Source organism: Paroedura picta, chromosome 12 (assembly GCF_049243985.1).
Source record: "Paroedura picta isolate Pp20150507F chromosome 12, Ppicta_v3.0, whole genome shotgun sequence".
NCBI lineage: Eukaryota > Metazoa > Chordata > Lepidosauria > Squamata > Gekkonidae > Paroedura > Paroedura picta.
Genome location: NC_135380.1, coordinates 33,651,249 through 33,669,464, shown reverse-complemented (window position 1 = coordinate 33,669,464; position 18,216 = coordinate 33,651,249). Strand labels below are relative to the sequence as shown.

At 42.8% G+C, this 18,216-nt stretch overlaps 1 protein-coding gene across 6 annotated transcripts in view; it reads right to left on the bottom strand.

The window, feature by feature from the left end:
- RALGPS1 (Ral GEF with PH domain and SH3 binding motif 1) overlaps positions 1–18,216 on the bottom strand; it is a 240,587-nt gene that overhangs the window by 188,653 nt on the left and 33,718 nt on the right. For all 6 annotated transcript variants that reach the window (XM_077307095.1, XM_077307096.1, XM_077307097.1 and 3 more), the window contains exons 3-5: positions 14,359–14,485; positions 10,312–10,419; positions 8,269–8,319 (exon numbers count right to left, since the gene is read on the bottom strand). In XM_077307095.1, the coding sequence (XP_077163210.1) occupies positions 8,269–8,319; positions 10,312–10,419; positions 14,359–14,415 (216 nt within the window). In that variant the 5' untranslated portion in view covers positions 14,416–14,485. The remainder of the gene's footprint in view (positions 1–8,268; positions 8,320–10,311; positions 10,420–14,358; positions 14,486–18,216) is intronic.

The window sequence follows — 18,216 nt, the reverse complement described above, 5'->3', positions numbered from 1 at the left end:
ACCACAGGATACAACAAATTGCAACTCTTTCGCAGTTGTGGAGTATGCTTGCAACTTTTTTTTTTTTGCAAAAAATGAAGACATTTCTACTTTTAAATTTCATAAAAAAGTCAAATAGTATAATTGTACCTGCTAAATTATATGTCATGAATTTTATGCTGTTCATTTAATGAAAGCAGTTTAGGACTGTAATCACTGCATAGACATCTCTCTATCTCTATCTCTCCCTCTCTCACACACTCAAAGCGCTTCAAAATTGCACATTTCTAGCCAGGAAATGGGCAATGCCTTGGCTTGACTTATAATTAGATTTCCAGAAAAATCCACATTGAAAGGCGGATTCATGGATGGTCCTTGGAGGTCAACTGGAGGGAATCTGTGATACGATATGATAACCTTTATTGTATATAGCCAAAGGCCATTACAAAACATAATTAAAAACAATATGGTATATATGTGAATAAAGTAATATTTCTCCAATATTGCATACATAAAATTGTAGATGAGGGCTACTGAGTTACAATTTTAAAAACCACAGGTCGGGACACCTGTAAAAAAGCTTTGGCTCGGATCTTCCTGGCGGCCAGAGCAAAAAGTACCACCCTATATGAGATATAGGGGTCGACATCTGATAACAGGTAGGTGACTTTATCAAAATCAGAAGTGGGGTGTGAGTTTGGTAGTAACTTGGCAAGGAATTTGCCCCTGGGTTCGGAGTACAGGGGACAAGCCAAAACATAGTGGGGCAGGTCCTCCACAGATGAATTTCCACATATACACAGACGCTGGGCTGTGGGTATTTGGAGACATTGCCCAGAGAGCATGGCTGATGGTATCGTTCCAAACCGCAAGGATGTTAGGGCCATTCTAAGATTGTGTGCTGTTATGTTTACTAAATTTGATGCTCTAGAGTGGTCTTTCTTTATTGTTTTATACCATGGAGCTGATCTGTGATACTCACAGGAGAAATCCCTTCTTCCTCTAAGCTGCAGCTCCCACCACCACTACCACTGCTGCTGGTGCTCCCAGAATCCTGCTGCAACTCCCCCCAACTCTCCACATTGCCTCCACTGCCAGTGAGCACAACACAGCCCATATCTGGGCCTGCTGGGCCTGCCACTCCCCACCCCCTTGCTTCTAGGGAAGGAGAGACCAACACAGCTCTGGATCCTCCCAGGGAGCCCTGCATGGCCTTCTGCCTCTGTTCCTCCACTCCTTCATAGCCTACACTACCAGTGATACCGATATAGCTCCAGCCCCCCCCCCACTGCCTCAAATCCCAGCAAGCCCAGTTTCCTCCCATCTCTCCCACCATTGGCAGGCCCAGCTTCTCCCACCTAGCTATTCGAGGCTGCCATCAAGCTCACTGTTGGAGTTATTACCAGATGAAGCAGATTCACTGTCTGTATATGTGCAGACAATGAAGTTGGTTTTTTGAAGAGAGTATTTTTAAGGTTTTCAGATTTTTTGTGCAAACCTAGAGAGTCCACTATCTGTTTTGGAAGCGTGACTCCAGTTCATGGACTTGGGTATCTGCAGATGGGGCCACAATTTCGCTATTAAGTATACACAGATTACTGGCCTGCAGACTTCTATCATTAATCATGGCCAAAATGTTGATGAGTCAACAGGAAGTCCTCAAGAAGAATACAGCTGTTGCCAAGGGAATGCCTGAGTTCCCAGGGGAATGTGACAAGTCAGGTTTTTGATTGCCAGTAGCCTGACCTTAGCTTGTCGGTTGTGAAGTCAAACATGGAGCCTCAACTGCAATCTCAGATGCCACAAGGTCTGAGACGGCATGATAGGGACTCAAAAACAAATCTTCTGACTCAAGGATACTTTTGGGGTAACAGTAGGTCATAAGGAATTTCCTTGAGCTGGTTTAAATTGTTCCTTACGTATTGTGATACTGAGTTGCTGTTGGATATCAGTTGTCATCTTTCTTTAGTGGATAAAGTGTCAAACTAAGATTTGAGAGGTCCAGGTGTGAGTTCCCACTCTGCCACAGAAGCCTGCTAGGTTCCCTTGGGCAACCACATACTCTCAGCCTATCCTACACCACAGGGCTGTTGTGAGGATAAAACGGAGAAGAAAATTATTTCAGCCACTTTGAGTCCATATTGGAAAGAATGGCAAGGTATAACAAGTACATAAATGTCACTTGACTGGCTATCAATTAGTTAGCATGCAACAAATCAACTCAAAGTGCTGATTATCAGCTACACAACACTTTATGGCCTAGGGACCATATATCTGTATCCCAATCCAACTTGCTGAAGCAGTTTTGCTAATCTGAGAAAATTCTTCTGAAAGAACCACTCTGCAAATGAGTAAGATCGACAGCTTCTTGTATTCAAGCACTCTTGGCTGTGGTTCTCACATAGCGTCATGGCTTGCCTGGTGAGGTCAGGAAGGGCCCCACACTTATTCCAAAGAATGTGTGAAACAGAATTTCTCAGGAGAGCATTTTCATACAACAAAAGGGTTAGAGTTGTATTGTCTGTACAATAGGTAAGTCTACAGTGCAGGGCAGGACAGAACAGAACAGAAAATGATGCACCTTTAAGACCACTTCTGTTCAGAAAACTCATATTCCAGAACTTCTGTCTTAATGAGTTAGGTGTTTACACAGTTACACTTTTGTTTTAAAATGTGCTTAGCTACTTTAACAAAATCTAAATCAGGGAAGTTAACCAAAAAAAAGCAACCTTGGGAACATAAAGAAACTGGAAAGTAATTTATGAAGCAACATTTGCAAAAGTATTTGTTTTCTGCTGTGTCTCACCATGTCTTTTCGAAGCGCGATCTGTCCATGCTGCCCTTTTACTATTTATAATGTTAAAAAATAGTAGGGCTTTTATGTAAGTGTATCAACACACTTATGAGTTATATACTTTTTTTCAAAAAATAAGAGAGGTGTCAGCCAGTACAGCTATACCATATGCAAAAAACAGCTGCCCCATTGCATAACCTTATTTGTAGGGAGTTCAAAATTCTCCCATAAAATGTTCCGTCCAGAATAACTCCGGGCATCTGGAGTATAAAACAAATTGGAAGGGGCAGCCGCAGCAGAAGAGACTCAAGCAAGTGGAATGGGAACGAATCTATTGCAAAACTGTGACCAGCAATATTTATTGATGGTGAGTCTGTTAATTGCAGGAACGCAAAACAATGTTTAAAGCAGGGGTAGTCAAACTGTGGCCCTCCAGATGTCCATGGACTACAATTCCCATGAGTCCCTGCCAACATTCACTGGCAGGGGCACATGGGAACTGTAGTCCATGGACATCTGGAGTTCCACATTTTGACTACCCCTGCTTTAAAGGGTCATCACTTTAGGTATTATATAAGAAAGAAACAGCAACATGGTCAAAGTTATTATTACATTCTGATTTCTTTTACACAAGAGAGTTGTTCGTGGAATGATAAACAAACAAGCCCAACGTCTGACACAGTGAGTTATTAAGGCACTCCCAAGTCTCGTAAACAATGGCTCGGTTTCACACTAGAAAAGATAGATCTGTACCACTAAAACAGATTGGAAACAGAAATAAAATAATTTGGAAAATCCTCAATGAATAAAAGAGCTTCATCTGAGCTGGGTCAACTTAAACAATTTAAAAATTTAACCTTTTTTTGCACCCCCTGATATGCAAGAGCCTTAACTGTACTTTACTAATTTTCTTCAAATAAAATATAAATATCCAGGTCACTAAAATGAGGAAGCTTAATAAGGTGCTAGGAGGTATAATGTATGGTTACTAACATCCCGGGAATTGTAAGACTTGACAAGCCTTGCCATAGGTCACTTTTTGAATGTTTAAAATCTACAAACATATGGTCCTCATTAATGTTCGTAAAACATCCAACACTTTCCTCTGTCCTCTGGAATTCCTGTAGATTCAGCTTTGGATAAAACTTACGTCAGAAAAGGTCAAGAACCATCCAGGAAAATGCTGAATTTGAGTTATCCTTAAACTACACAGCAAAAACAAAGGAAAGAAAAGCACCTAATGACCAGCAAATGACATTACTTTTCCTTTTGCTAAAGCCAAATGATAGGTTACTTTGAAATTCTGTTAACAGGTTTTTGAGTGGAAAAGCCGCTGAAGAATGTCAATTACAGGTTCTCAGAATTTAAGCTCATGCCCTAAACAATCCATACATGTGTTGTCCATGATGATCAGAAAAGAGAAAAATCAGACCAGTGACAGTATATAGATCTCAATGTGTGAGAACATTGAGATGTACATTCCAAGAGGCTATTTACAGTACCCTTACTTTAAGGCTCCATTTCTGAAAAAACAGTGATGAACTTAACTGTTGTTTATCTAGTTGTCTCTGTGCACATGTGCAAGCCAGCTGCCGGAAGATTTCTAACTAGCCTAATCACAGCAGGAAGGGATGTTACTAGGAGCTACTAGGGCCACACGCTCTGGAGAAGGGCCACTACCCCTCCATCAAGCCTCCTTAGCCGCCACTATGAGCCAACAAATACAGAGTCAATGAGCTCACGGTGGGGTAGGAGAGAGGGACGGGTGCCTCCACAGAGACAACAAGATGAAGAACAGTTAGAAGTACAGGAAACTTGGTTTTCATCATTGTTGTTCTATGCAATCCCACATGGGAGACTAGCAAGCTGGTTTACCAGGTGGTGGGGTGAGCAATTTACTGGAAGATCAAATATAGAACTGCTGTCCCCACTGCTGTCTGCAGTCTTAATGTCCACAGAATAGTACTTCATGACCGCATTGCTGAGATCATCTCCAGAGATTGTTTGTAAGAATGAATAGAGCCATCTCTACCCCATGGATGGGTCGGAAGCCAGACTGGAATGGATCAAGAGCCAGTGTTTAGTCCAGGAAATTTGTAGCTGTTCTGTGATCACACACTCAACTACCTTACCTAGAAACAGCAAATGCAAACTGACTTTTAGCTGGCTGGGTTGGATGGATCCAAGGCAGGTTTCTTCAAAAGTGACCTAACCACAGCCTTCTTTAGTCTCTCCAAGAAAGTCCTTGAAATTAGGGACAGGTTAATAATCTCCTGGAGAGGGACCGAGATCTAGCAACTACCAGCCTTCATCAGCAATGAGGGACACAGGTCAAAGGGGTACATGTTAAACTGAACAGCTGCCAGAATCCTGCCCACATTGGCCAGAGAAAACAAACTGGAACAGTCCAAAATGTGACTTTGGGATGGCCAAGGGCCCTCCAGTTCCCTAACTATATCAAAATCAGTAGATAACTCATGGCAGAACAAGGTTTTCCCCACAAAACAACTCACACATGCCTCACAGCTGGTGTCCAATTGTATAATTTCAGATGGTCCTGTAACTAAGAACATCAAAGACCAAAGTATTTTGAATAATTGCATGGGCCAGAGATAGCGGCCACAATAGAGGCCGAAAAGTAACCCCTTTTGATGGCCTTTACTGCCACCTCATAAGCTTTCAGAAGCATCTTATAAGACGTTCTTGAAGTTTTGTCATGAGTTTTCTGCCAAAGTTGCTCTAGCCACCTCTTTTCCTGCTTCTGTTCAACAGTTCCGCTGTGTAACATGGAGCTAGCGTAGGATGGGAATGGAGAGGGTGTTAGGAAGCAATCTTGTTGATAGCTTCAGGAAGACAGCTATGTCAGTCTTCCCCCAATCTGCCAAGTAGCTGGGGGGGGGGGGGCAATGGATCCTGCACAGCATTACCGTTATGTGTCAAATTACCTCTTTTTAAAAAATACTTACATTTATATTTCCCCCCCCCCTTTCTTTTCCTCTTTCATTACAGCAAGCTGTAATCTTACTGGATCTTTTTAATTCTGAGATTACTTATTATATGTCTAGAGCTACTGTATTTAATAATTTATGTATGTCTGACCACTGCATTGAAACCCATCCAGTGTAAGTCAGTTGGTCCTTCTTTGATATTTCATCCTTGACTTAGCATATGAGACTAAGCCTAAAATTATTTTTAACTTTCTTTGTATTAAATACATGTATTTTCATATATTTGAGTGTTTAAAAACTAGCTACACATTGTATTTATATCATTAGGCTGCATATTCATATTCCTTTAAACTTCTCAGTTCTTGATTCAATTTTTTTGGGGGGGGGGTTAAGTTTTTTCTTCTTTTTCAGATCTCTGCCCTTTAGACCTCCAACATTAAGAGCCCAACTGTTCATGTTAACATTAATCATTAAGCCATCTTTCATTCTATACAAATCACGTAGGTCCTGAAGCATCCTGTATTAAGAGATGGAGCTGTTGACAAAAGACTTATAGGTATATAGATCGACAATAAAAGGTTCTTTACTAATTCCCCATCTTTGAACTAAATCCTAGTTCTATGCTTCATCTTCCTTTGTGAAATTATTAGTTTCCAACCTGTTCCTATGAATATGCATGCCCTCACGCGAACAACCAGCTATGGTCATGCTGAATTTGTTATGCTTATGAAGAAACTTGATGTCCAGCTTTAGGATACCTCCCAAGAACTCCTGGAGCTACATAGCTTGCTTTCATAAGCAGGAGACAACCTTGGGACTGGTAGCAAAACATTACCCAAAATCTCCAAGACGCTGTTTTTATCCCATTTTTCCCTAGTCCAGCACTGTTAACCTCTACACATGTGCTCTCCAGAAGGTCACAATACATGATGGGCTTCAACAGATTGAGACTGGTGTGAGTCTGCATAAGACTGTACGTAAGGCTGACTCTACTAAAATTAAGCTTATTGGGATCATTCTTAAGATCAATATATAGTAAAGCTCGTTTTATACTGTTAATCAGCAAAAAACAAGTCCGAAGAATAACACATGGTACAACTTAACTGGTTTACTTGACTCCACAGTATTGAACACGGCAGCTCAAAAAACCCTCTGTCAGCAACATCAGAAACAGAAGTCTAATCAGTCCTAGAACATACTGCATATGCGATATACATGCTATATATGTTCAAGTGCAGATGTAATCATTTGTAAGCATTTGTTTCACAGCTCTGTATTCAACAGCCACATCTTAGTAAAATTAGTCACTTCTTATGATCATTAGGGGAAAGGACCACTATATAACATTTGCAAGCGTTCCAAGTTTCCCTTGCATTCTGCCAAATTAACTCAGTGTCTACATGGCTTCCTAGAAAGCCTGGGTTTTCACTGTTTTGACTTCCAAAATAGGAAGCGTCAAACAATTTTAAAGTTGTTGGCCCCAAACCACATTTCCATTTTCTGCTGTCTGCAAACATCAACGTCAGAATGTAATGAAGTCCTGGCACTGCTACATCTGACTCAGGTATGGCTGCAGGCAATTTATATAACCAGAGGAGCATTTTTTTTAAATACATCCAAATACTGCTTCTTTAAATACATTCAAATTTTCAACTATCCCTCTTTTCTAGGTTCATATATATATTTATAAACCACCTTCTAATGCAGAAAGAAACCACCACAAGTCACGAAACGGGGAGGGGGGGGATTCTTTAGTAGTGCAAGTTTCAGAAGGAAGCACAGGGTATTTCATTCAAAATGGCATGAAAGTTAACAGAGGACACGGATAGGATACTACTGACAGAGAATACTGAAATTATAAATTTCAAATGGATTATGGTATAAACGTTTATGAGTGACATTCCAATTTGGCAGTTACAGCAGGCAGCAAGAAAATACACTAACACTGCCACCTTAAGGAGAGCACACCCTTCTAATTCCACTGAAGTCAACGGGTTTTAGAAAGTGTAACTCTACCTAGAATGCATTACATTTCATGCATCTGAAAAAGTAGGTTCTAGCTCATGTAGCCTTATGGTTTAAGTGCTCAAGATGCTACAGACTTAACAGAAAACAAAGTCTGAGTCCAGGGGCACTTTTAAGACCAACAAAGTTTAATGCCGGGTATAAACTTTCTTGTGAAAGCACACTTCTTCAGTTCTTCGGAAATTTACTAAGGCTCCATGCTCTCTCCAGTACTGCTGTTCTCCAAGTCCTGACCACAAGAAATTCATTCTTGGCTCTGCTCAAGCCAGAGATGCCGTTGTGCCAGCCCCTAAAGGTCAAACAAGGCATCACTGGTGGAGCTGGGAAGAGATCTAGTCATTAGGAGGGCTTCGTTTCACCAAGGATTTGGAAATGGAGAAAAGAAAGAAGCTGAAGGTAGAAAGGCAGTGTGAGAAAACAGAGAGAGAGAAAAAGAGAGCAGCAACAGAGTGTAATGGCCATCTGATCCCCTTCCCCCCCAAAAAAAGCATGTCTTAGCAGCACATAATGTAAAGCACATACCTCTGGCTGTATAGCTTTAAATACTGGCATATCCATTAACGTAATCTGACTCTGTAACAAAGTTTAAAGACAGAACAGTTACAAATTTACATAAACTTGCTCCAAATCCTATCCAATATATTGAGGCAGAAATTTTAAATAACACCCAGGCTCTGGGAGGGGTGCATACGGTCCTTCTCAATGCTGACAGTGCATACAAGCCCTGACACTGATGTGATAAGATGCACCATTAAGCCATGATGCAACAAGGGTACATGCACAAGACAACCTGCAAATGTAAATAAATTAAGAAACACATACAACACCCCCCACACATCCATTCCAAAGTTATTCACCCATCTACCCACTGAAATGTCACCCTGAAGCAGCTAAAGAGAAGGGGTGATTTGTGTTGTTCCATTTTCAGTCCCCGACCTCCAGTTTCTACATCTTTTCTCACAGTTTCAGAGGAGGAGAAATCCTTGTCCTCCTTTGCACTTTTTCTAATGACTCGTTTGCTAATCTCATACAATGTAACTGACATATGGACCTTGTGTAAAATGAAGGTAAAGCAGCTGGCTTCCCTGGCTAACACTTCTTTCAAGTCTGTCAAAATCTTTCTCGGGGCTCACTAACCTTCAGAAGGAAGGGGCCTTTTTTGTGAATGCACTCTCCAGTCTGTAGTCCCTCCCACGAGATGCTTGCATGGTTCTATTTTTGTCCATTTTTAGGAGCTAGGGGAAGACTGCCTCTGTTCATCCATTTACAGTGCCATCCTAAACGTGTTACATCAGGAATGCACTGCTAGAGCTGATTCACTCTGAGCCTTGCCCTTTGTATGCAGCGTTTTTTTTTAAAGTATTCAGCTTAATGGCCATGGTTCTCTTTTTATTATTACTGTAAGCTAAATGACTATGAAACAGAATGGTGGCATGCAGATTTTTTAAAAAAACACATATATATAATAGTTTCTGCCAATCACACTAGTTATTTCCGCATGGGGACAGGTCTTGCGGTATCCCTGTTGAGCAAGTTTCCCCACAGTTTTCCCGTTTCAATCCCCCCAGCAGAAGTGATTCCCCCCTCCCTGGGCCACTGGAGCTTTCTAATTTCTTTAAAAAGCTCACCAATTGAATGTTAATACATTGATATGTTATGAAATATGCATCACAGGTTCTGTGAATTCCCAGATTTCACTTTAAAAAACCCTTGCATCAATGCAATAAAATACTTTACTTGAAAAAGTACGTGACTTGGGTGGAAAAAACCCTAAGTCTCTAGCCCTTTCCATTGCAGAAAGATGCCTTTTCACTTTACATATCCACAGCAGAAGGAACTAGAGATTCATTTTTCTTCTAAAACATTAAAGCTAGGAATTCTGAGACCTTTTACGTATACTGTTATTAGTAAGAGTGTAAAAATATTCAATTGCTGACTTTAAATTTTTTTTTGGAAAAGCTCCTCTTCCTGGTGCTGGTCACTACATGTACAGTGTCAGGGAAAAGAGCTGCTATGAAGGTGGGAAAATCAGTGGGCCAGCAAAATCTAGGAGCTGAGAGTATTAAACAAAGTAATGTTATAGAGAAACACATCAAAGAGTGCCAAATTCTCTCCACTATCCTGACAGGAGTCCTGTAGCTGAAGCTTACTCTGATCTCTTTTCCTGCTTTTCTAATTCAGATCTTGAAAATCTACTGTATTTGTTTTAAAAATCTAAAAATTGGCTCCCAAAGCAACTCACATAAAAATCTAATAGAAATGCCAAATGTCAAAGCAAAACGTTAAAGGGGTGGGTGGATTCTCAAAGAAGGTAGACACAGGCATGATGGTCCCTAGCTATTTTCTCTCTTCTTTCTGATGTTTTCAATAACAGAAGTAACACAGGCATACTGTGACGTGACTGCAGCATAGGGCAAGAACCACTCAAGTGATAGCTGTCTTGCAATTGCGCATGGGGTTATAAATCCTAGCTATGCTGTCCAACAGTGGAACGAAATCTTATTTTTATATCATGCTAAGACTCGAAATCATAAGCATCCATTTAAAATCAGTAGTTGTACTTACTGCAAATTCCTCTGGTGTTACTTTCAATACATCAAATACAACTGCATCATAGCTTTTATGGGCATAATCTGAACTCCGTCCTTCCAGTGAGTCAGAACTGCTACTGCCCTGCGAAAGACAAAAATGGGGTTCTGTAAACAAAAACTAGTGACGGGACTCTCCGTTTTATCCACAAATGAGATTTGAGCCTTATGTGTCACTTTGACTTTTAGAACCTGACTTTGGCATTATTCTCAAACTGTTCCAATGGGCAGCACTGGAGAAAAGATGTGCAGCAATGGACAGGAACAGCTTCCAGGTTAATGCTTGGGATGTACCTCAGGAGGATTTTTCCATAGCACTGATTCTTGAAAACTTCTATTTTTAGGTAGGATCAGAATATCCAGGTAGCAGATGAGAGCTTGAGTAACAAATAGTGTCTTTCTTATACTCTTCCCCAGTTGACATGGCCACCACAATCCTACTTAATCTGTCTGTTTTATAAAGCAAAACCAAAAGTAAGGGAACTGGGATAGCCCTCTAGCCTCATGATATTCTGATGGGTAAACTGCAGAATGGATTTTTGGATGGTTATCAGAATAGGGAACTGGTTAGAAAACTGCACCCAAAGAGTGGTTTGTCAATGGTATTTCATCAGATTGGAGGAAGGTGAGCAGTGTGGTGCCACATGGATCAATACTGGGTCAGGTACTTTGCAACATTTTTATCAGTTATCTGGATGAGGGGGTAGGGAGACTCCTCGTTAGATTTGCTGATGACAACAAATTGGGAGGAGTAGTGAACACCCCAGAAGATCAAGGAGATCTGAACATGCTGGAAAAATGGGCAAACAAGAAGAAGATGCAATTCGATAAGGGTAAGTGCAAAGTTCTACATCTAGGTCACACAAATGAGAAGCAGGCATAGTGGATAGTAACCCCTTTCTGGCCATCTGGAGATACACTTCTGGGCAGCAGAGAACTTGGGGTATTTGTGGACTGCAAACTAAATATGAGCAGACAGTGTGATGCAGTGGTAAAGAAAGCAAATTCAGTCTTGGGCTGTATCAACAGAGGCATCACGTCAAAATCACAAGATGTCATAGTCCTGATGTATACCATAGCGATCCCCAACCTGTGGGCCGCGGACCACATGTGGTCCTTCGACTAATTGGAGGTGGGCCCCGAAGGACGCTTTCTCCCCCCCGGCCCTTTACTTCATCCCCCCCAGCCCTTTACAACACACTTCATTGTTGTGGCGTGTCTGTATCTTATTTTGAAGGGATGTTTAAACATTACCATAGCGATCAGAGAGCGCTAGGGCAGTGGTTGAGAGTAGAGGAGTAAACTACCCCCCCCCCACCGGGCCTCAGTAAAAGGTGTTGAGTGGTCCCCGGTGAGTGGTCCCCAGCGTTGAGTGGTCCCTGGTGATAAAAAGGTTGGGGACCACTGGTATACCACATTGGTCAAGTCAAGTCAGATTTTATTGCATGTAGCCATAGGCCATTACAATACAAAAGGAAAATATAAAAGGATTTAGAACATTTCAAATCAGTAATAAAAAGTATGTGCAATCTCAGACAACAATCACTTAACATCATAAAGACATTTCCAGACTACATATGTCCAGCTATCCTAAAGCTCCTCTAGGTACTTGCTCTCTGCGTCACCACTCTGGCCCTTATTTTCTTTGCTGCAAGGGCAAATAATGACATTTTGTTAGAAACAAATGAATTAGTATCAGCTAACAAAAACACAAGTTTTTCCTGTTCAGAAAACATTGGTCAGACCACACCTGGATTCCTGTGTGCAGTTCTGGAGGCCTCACTTTAAAAAAAGACATGGACAACATTGAGAGGGTGCAGAAGAGAGCGATGAGGATGATCTGGGTTCAGGGGACCAAGCCATATGAGGAAAGGCTTGGGAATGTTCAGCCTCGAGAAGAGGAGGTTGAGTGAGGACAAGTATTTGAAAGGTTGTCATTTAGAGGAGGACAGAGAACGGTTCCTTTTGACAGCAGAGGATAGGACCTGCAGTAATGGTTTTAAACTATGTGTAGAATGGTTTCGGCTAGATATCGGGGGGGGGGTCAGAAATTCACAGTCGGAGTAGTTCAGCTGCCTAAGGAGGTGGTGAGCTCCCTGTCACTGGCAGTCTTTAAGCAGCAGCTGAACAGATATTTATCATGGATACTTTAGGCTGATCCTGCATTGAACAGGGGGATGGACTAGATGGCCTGGATGGCTCCTTCCAACTTTGTGATTCCATGATATAACTACCATACAACTATGCACCTTGTAGAGCTCTCCGGGCTTTAAAGAAAGCAGGCTGCAAAGCAAAGGACAAGGGAAGTATGGACAAGTAGGCAAGCGTAGCAGTGAAAAATTAATTATCCAAAAAGACAGCAAGATTCCTAAAAACATTTAAAAAAAACCTTTTTCTGCCAAACCTGATACTACTGCGTTAATCAAGAAGGTAACCTTCCAAAGTTATTAAGATGGTTTCTAACAGACATTGAAGATTTACTGTAACTCCTCAATAAGACGATTATGTAAGATGCCAAAAAAAGCAGGCCAGTAAGTAGGTTCTTTAAATTTGGTGGTTATGGTAGAAATCCTAACCACAAGGCTGCCAGTCTTTTTCAGACATTTGCAATACAGTGACTTCATTTTTCAAAACCTGCATAAATAATGCTAGATCACTGAAAGACACTCATTTGTTTTATCCAGATTTTCCTTGCTCAGTTCTGCTGCTGAATCTTTTATTTTAGCTGCTGGTTTGAACCCACAGTGAATTCCAGTAATTCTGTACAACTTTTCCACAGAAAGATGTAGTGAACAGGGCCCAATAAAAGGCATTTTCCCGTAAGCTAGCTTTCAGTATTTCCAATATCTAATGCTTGGAGATCTCACTAAAACACTTGGTAGGATTTTTAAAAACTTTATTCATATGATGATTATTTCTGCAGCAATCATGTCATATTCAAAGGGGCTGAATTAAAACAGACAAATGTTTTCAAATAATGCCTCTAGTCATAAGATGCTAGTCTTTTAATCACAAAGAACTCTTTTGGATGAGAGAGGGAAGAGTTTACCTCTGCCACCACCTAACTGGCTGAGTTCTAAGAGAACAGTTCACATATAAACTAGTTACTCCCCACCCCTGCCACTCACGTACGGAATTATATGGAGAAACCTCAATGAGATCATGGAGACAGCCAGCAAACATTTTCTCACAAGCTGTCCTTCTCATGCAGCAGGCTAAGTAGCATATCTACATGCAAAAATGGAATGAAGAAGAAGAAGAGTTGGTTCTTATATCCTGCTTTTCCCTGTCCGAAGGACAATCAAAGCGGCTTACAGTCACCTTCCCATTCCTCTCCCCACAACTGACACCCTGTGGGGTAGGTGAGGCTGAGAGAGCCCTGATGTCACTGCTCGGTCAGAACAGTTTTATCAATGCTGTGGCGAGCCCAAGTTCACCCAGCTGGTTGCATGTGGGGGAGTGCAGAATCGAACCCGGCTTGCCAGATTAGAAGTCCCCACTCCTAACCACTACACTAAACTGGCTCTCAGAATGCATGGGTGAATCTGTTTTTTCCATTAACACGAACAGGGCAAAGAAGGGCATTGAGGGCAAAGAAGCTCCCTGTGTACATCCCATCACAAGCTCCTGAACCAGAGGAAGACAGCTAAAGTGTAAAAGCAGCAAGCAAAATGGATGCTGAATGGAGATGCATAAAGGATATTGCAGAGAGCTGCAGTTACATTAGTGCTTTTCTGAAACAAGCTCTGATTTTAAAGCAAAGATATTTGACATTGTTGAGCCTAGAGATAGGAGGGAAAAAGTAAGAAATTCAGTTGTTATTCACACAAACTTGGGATAAATAAAACTGTCTGTGAAAGCGATCAAAGGATATCACATTCAATGATTCAATGAAAGTATTCAATGATTCTTCCTTAAACAGGCACATTCAGCTGGCAGCAGAATGACTTCTAGGGTTGCTAAAACAAACTGTAAAGACTGTTTCATACAGTATTTAATAAAATAAAAAACACAGCATGAGTACCTCTGGAGTGGCGGAGGTCACTGTCACGTTGGCCATGAGGCCATTCCTTTTATACATACTCTCCTTAAGATACAGGAAACTTCAGCTCAGCCACCGCTGGTGATACAACATGATGAATGGAGAATCACTGCAAGGAAAATGCATTTGATGAGAAACCCTTTGGAGAAAAACACCAATGGGAAACAGACAAATAGTTACAGAGTAGTAGTAATGAGTATTTGCAAAGTGTACACCAGGGGTAGTCAAACTGCGGCCCTCCAGATGCCCATGGACTACAATTCCCATGAGCCCCTGCCAACGCTGGCAGGGGCCCATGGGAATTGTAGTCCATGGACATCTGGAGGGCCGCAGTTTGACTACCCCTGGTGTACCATGTCAATATGCCAGAATGCCATCTTAAGAGCACGTCAGAGTCAATATTATTTAACATATTAGTCAATTTTCAACTTCAGAAGTTCTCAAGGCAACAGTCGGAAAGGCCTTGCTGTGCTAAGTCCTGCAGAATTTGGCAGATTGCAAAAGAGCAAAATTGCCACTTGCAATCTTCTTGATAGCCTAAAATACAAATCGGAAATATGGCTGGACTAGCTGTGGAATCATAAGCGAGGACAAAATGGAAAGCCCACCCACCTTCCTAACAACGTACCCTTCAGAATCCTGTAAGTTCTGCTTACTCTCACTCCTGTATGGCAGCTTTCACTTCCCACCCCTTTTACTGATGTCCAGCAATCTACCCTTTCTGGAGCATATTCAGTCCCCCATAAGACTGTTTGAGCTTTTCATCCTCCTTTTATTAATGTGCGATGATGAAGCTGTATTTCTCAGCACATCAGTGAGAACTCTTAAGCAGACAGAGATCCCTACTTGTCTGTGCTCGGTTTTGCAACTTCTCTTGCCTGCACAGGAGCCAGTTAGTTTACTGATATATAGCATTTACTCTAATTCAAGACTTTCCCCCCAGAAGTGTCATAAAAAGACATTTGTATATAAATTACAGTCATGTCCAATAATTATTGTTGTGTGTGTAACATTTTTAAGTGCGTTGTCTTCCATTCAGTGTCCTCCTTCTTTTGAGCAGATACAGTAGCGACTGTCCTAGTTAACTATATAATTCTACATCATTACAATGTTACTAAAGATCCTCCCTTCCATGTACCTGGCAAGAATTGGTCATGGTCTCCAAGGTCTATTCAGAATCGATTACTACAATATGCTTTCCACAGGACTGCCTTTGAAGACTTTTCAGAAACTTCATTTAGTTCATCACAGCTCAGAACCAACAACCAACCCAGTTCCTTAGGAACATCAGTACAGAAACTTCCCTAGATGCCAATATGTTTCCCAGCAGAATTCCAAATGCTGGTTCCTCTCCCTAAAGTCCCAAATGGGCTGGTAGTGGTACACCTTATTTATTAAAATATTGGTATCTTGTCTTTCTCATGGCCCAAGAAGGGTCGGAATCATCATAATTAATAACATCAAAGGTTGGATTCTGAATCCGGCCCCTAAGTTGATAAAAAAAAAAAAAAACAGAGAATGGGGCCAGGTACACATGAGGGGTTATTTCTTTACAGACACTGGAAACACCCTCAGGTTTGCAGACACCGTCCCCATATTACAAGGCAATATTTTTAGGAAAAATCTACATTGCAAGATTGGCCACCATTTTGGAAAAGGGGGAGTACGTGCCTGTCACCAGTAAGCCAGAAAGACAGGCAAAGAAAAGTGGGAGTCACTGTACTCACTGCTGCTTTCGCAGGTGGGTGGGGAGAGGGGGAGCAGCAACCAGTGGACCCAGCATGAGCTACTGTCACAGCTGCTGCCACCCCCTGGCTCCATGTGAGGTGGAAGCAGGGATGGTAGAAGCAGGAAGGGGAACAGGAACCCCTGCTGTCCCCTCCTGCCACAGCAGCAGCCATAGGATCCAGGCAGGTGGAGATGGTGGCACTGCAGCGCCTAGCTGGCAAGAAGCCGGACAAGCAAACCGGGAGAAGGATGGGATTCCCATTTCCATGAGTCTTCCATGTCCCCCTTGATACCATTCCAAAGCAACAGACTAAAGCCCCTAAATAAACCCCTCCTCCCAAGAAATACCTGCAGCAATAATCCATTAAAAACCGTCTGGCAGTGCCACAGGGACTACTTTCTCTACACATCTGCTGAGATCACTGCCAGGAGACCTGTTCTATATATTCCCATCGTCAGATATGAATCAAGATAGAACTTCTTCTGTGGTGAGACCCTGCTCATGGATTTCCTTCCCTGAATCATCTGGCCTGGTACTTCCTTTTTTTTGGCACCAAGGTAAAAGATTTTGTTTTTAATTTCCCACGCATCTGATCATAATTAGTATTTTTTTTAAATGTTCTTATGTATAACAGCTTGCTATTTTCTTATTAAATGAAATGACGCCATTTCATTGTTATAACAATTGATAATTTTGAGATTACAATTTTACTGGCTTTATTGTACTGATGATTTTTGTGAGTCATCTCGACAGCCTCAGTTATGAGTTGATTTGTATATCTTACCAATAAATAAACAGCAACAACAAACACATCACACATTGGAATATGTAGGACAGGCAAGCACAAATACTTCTGCAAACTGCTAGGACTCCACCCCAATTGCATAAAGATGTTCATTAACCTCCCAAGCTGCTTCCCAAAGGTCACACGTTTCAAAGGCAGAAACCCATTCTAATTATAATATATCTAACTAGATTTAAAGGCCATTTTAATTTAAAATAAAATGGGCGCTAGATGCCATAGGACCCGGGCCCGACTCCCAAAGGCTTCTGCGTAGGCCTGGACTTAATGCTCCCCCCCCCAGCGGATGACAGAAGGCTGAAGTGGGGCCGGGGCTGGATTGGGGGGAAGCGGCCTACCTGTCTCCGTCAGCGTCGGGTCCTCATGGGCCGGGAGCTGCGAGGACGCTGGTTGCGGGCGGGCCTGAGGTGGCCGGCCACATGGCGCGTCACGGGAGTGGCGGCCAAGGCGGAGGGCCCCAGTGGCTCGATGGGGGAAAAGGAGCAGGGCTACCACGTCCAAGGAGGCAATGGGGAGGCGCACCTTGCTTTGCGCGCCTCCCCATTGCCTCCTTGGTCCAGGATTGACACTCGGAGGAGCGAATCAGGAGCCGCTTTGCGGCTCCTGATTTGCTCTTCCGAGTTTTTATCCCGGACAGAGCCCGCCCTAACTCCTCCCCACCAGCCCTTACTGCTTTATTTAGCCCGTGGCGCCACGGGCGGTTTAAAGATTATAATATACTAGAAATATAGCCCGCTGTAGAAGGCATACAGCAGGCTCTAGAAACTAACCTTTGATGGTGTCCCGCGCGACCCCTATACCGCTGAGCCGCTCTTACATCATCTGCCCCAAGGATTCCTACTAATCGCATGGAAACACGGTCGTCTGGTGGAAAAGACGCCGCGACTGTGCCCCTTTGAACAAAGCTGATGGGCGGGGGAGAAGCGGCGTGACGCCACGGAGGCAGGAGGAGGCGGCGAATCCCACTCAAGGGCGGGGCAGAGCCTTCGCCCCTCCTTCTCTTCCCAGAATGCATTGGGAGCAGTGCGGCCTGCTCCGGTTGCCATGGAGCGTGCGGCGGTGCTTCGCGTGAAGCGGAAACACGGGGGGTCGGCGCCGGGCGAAGCTCTGCTGCTGGCCTGCAAGCGGCTCCGTACCGAGTCCGAGGTTGCCGACGCCCCCACCAGCGGAGATGGAGTGGAGAAGAATCTCTTCAAACTGGTGGCGACCGTGACCTCTCAGGTGAGGCTCCCTTGGGCAGCGGCCTGACGCGGCGAGAGGCGCTTCGCGCCTCTTGCCGCGTCAGGCCGCTGGGCAGGGAGTCCCCTGG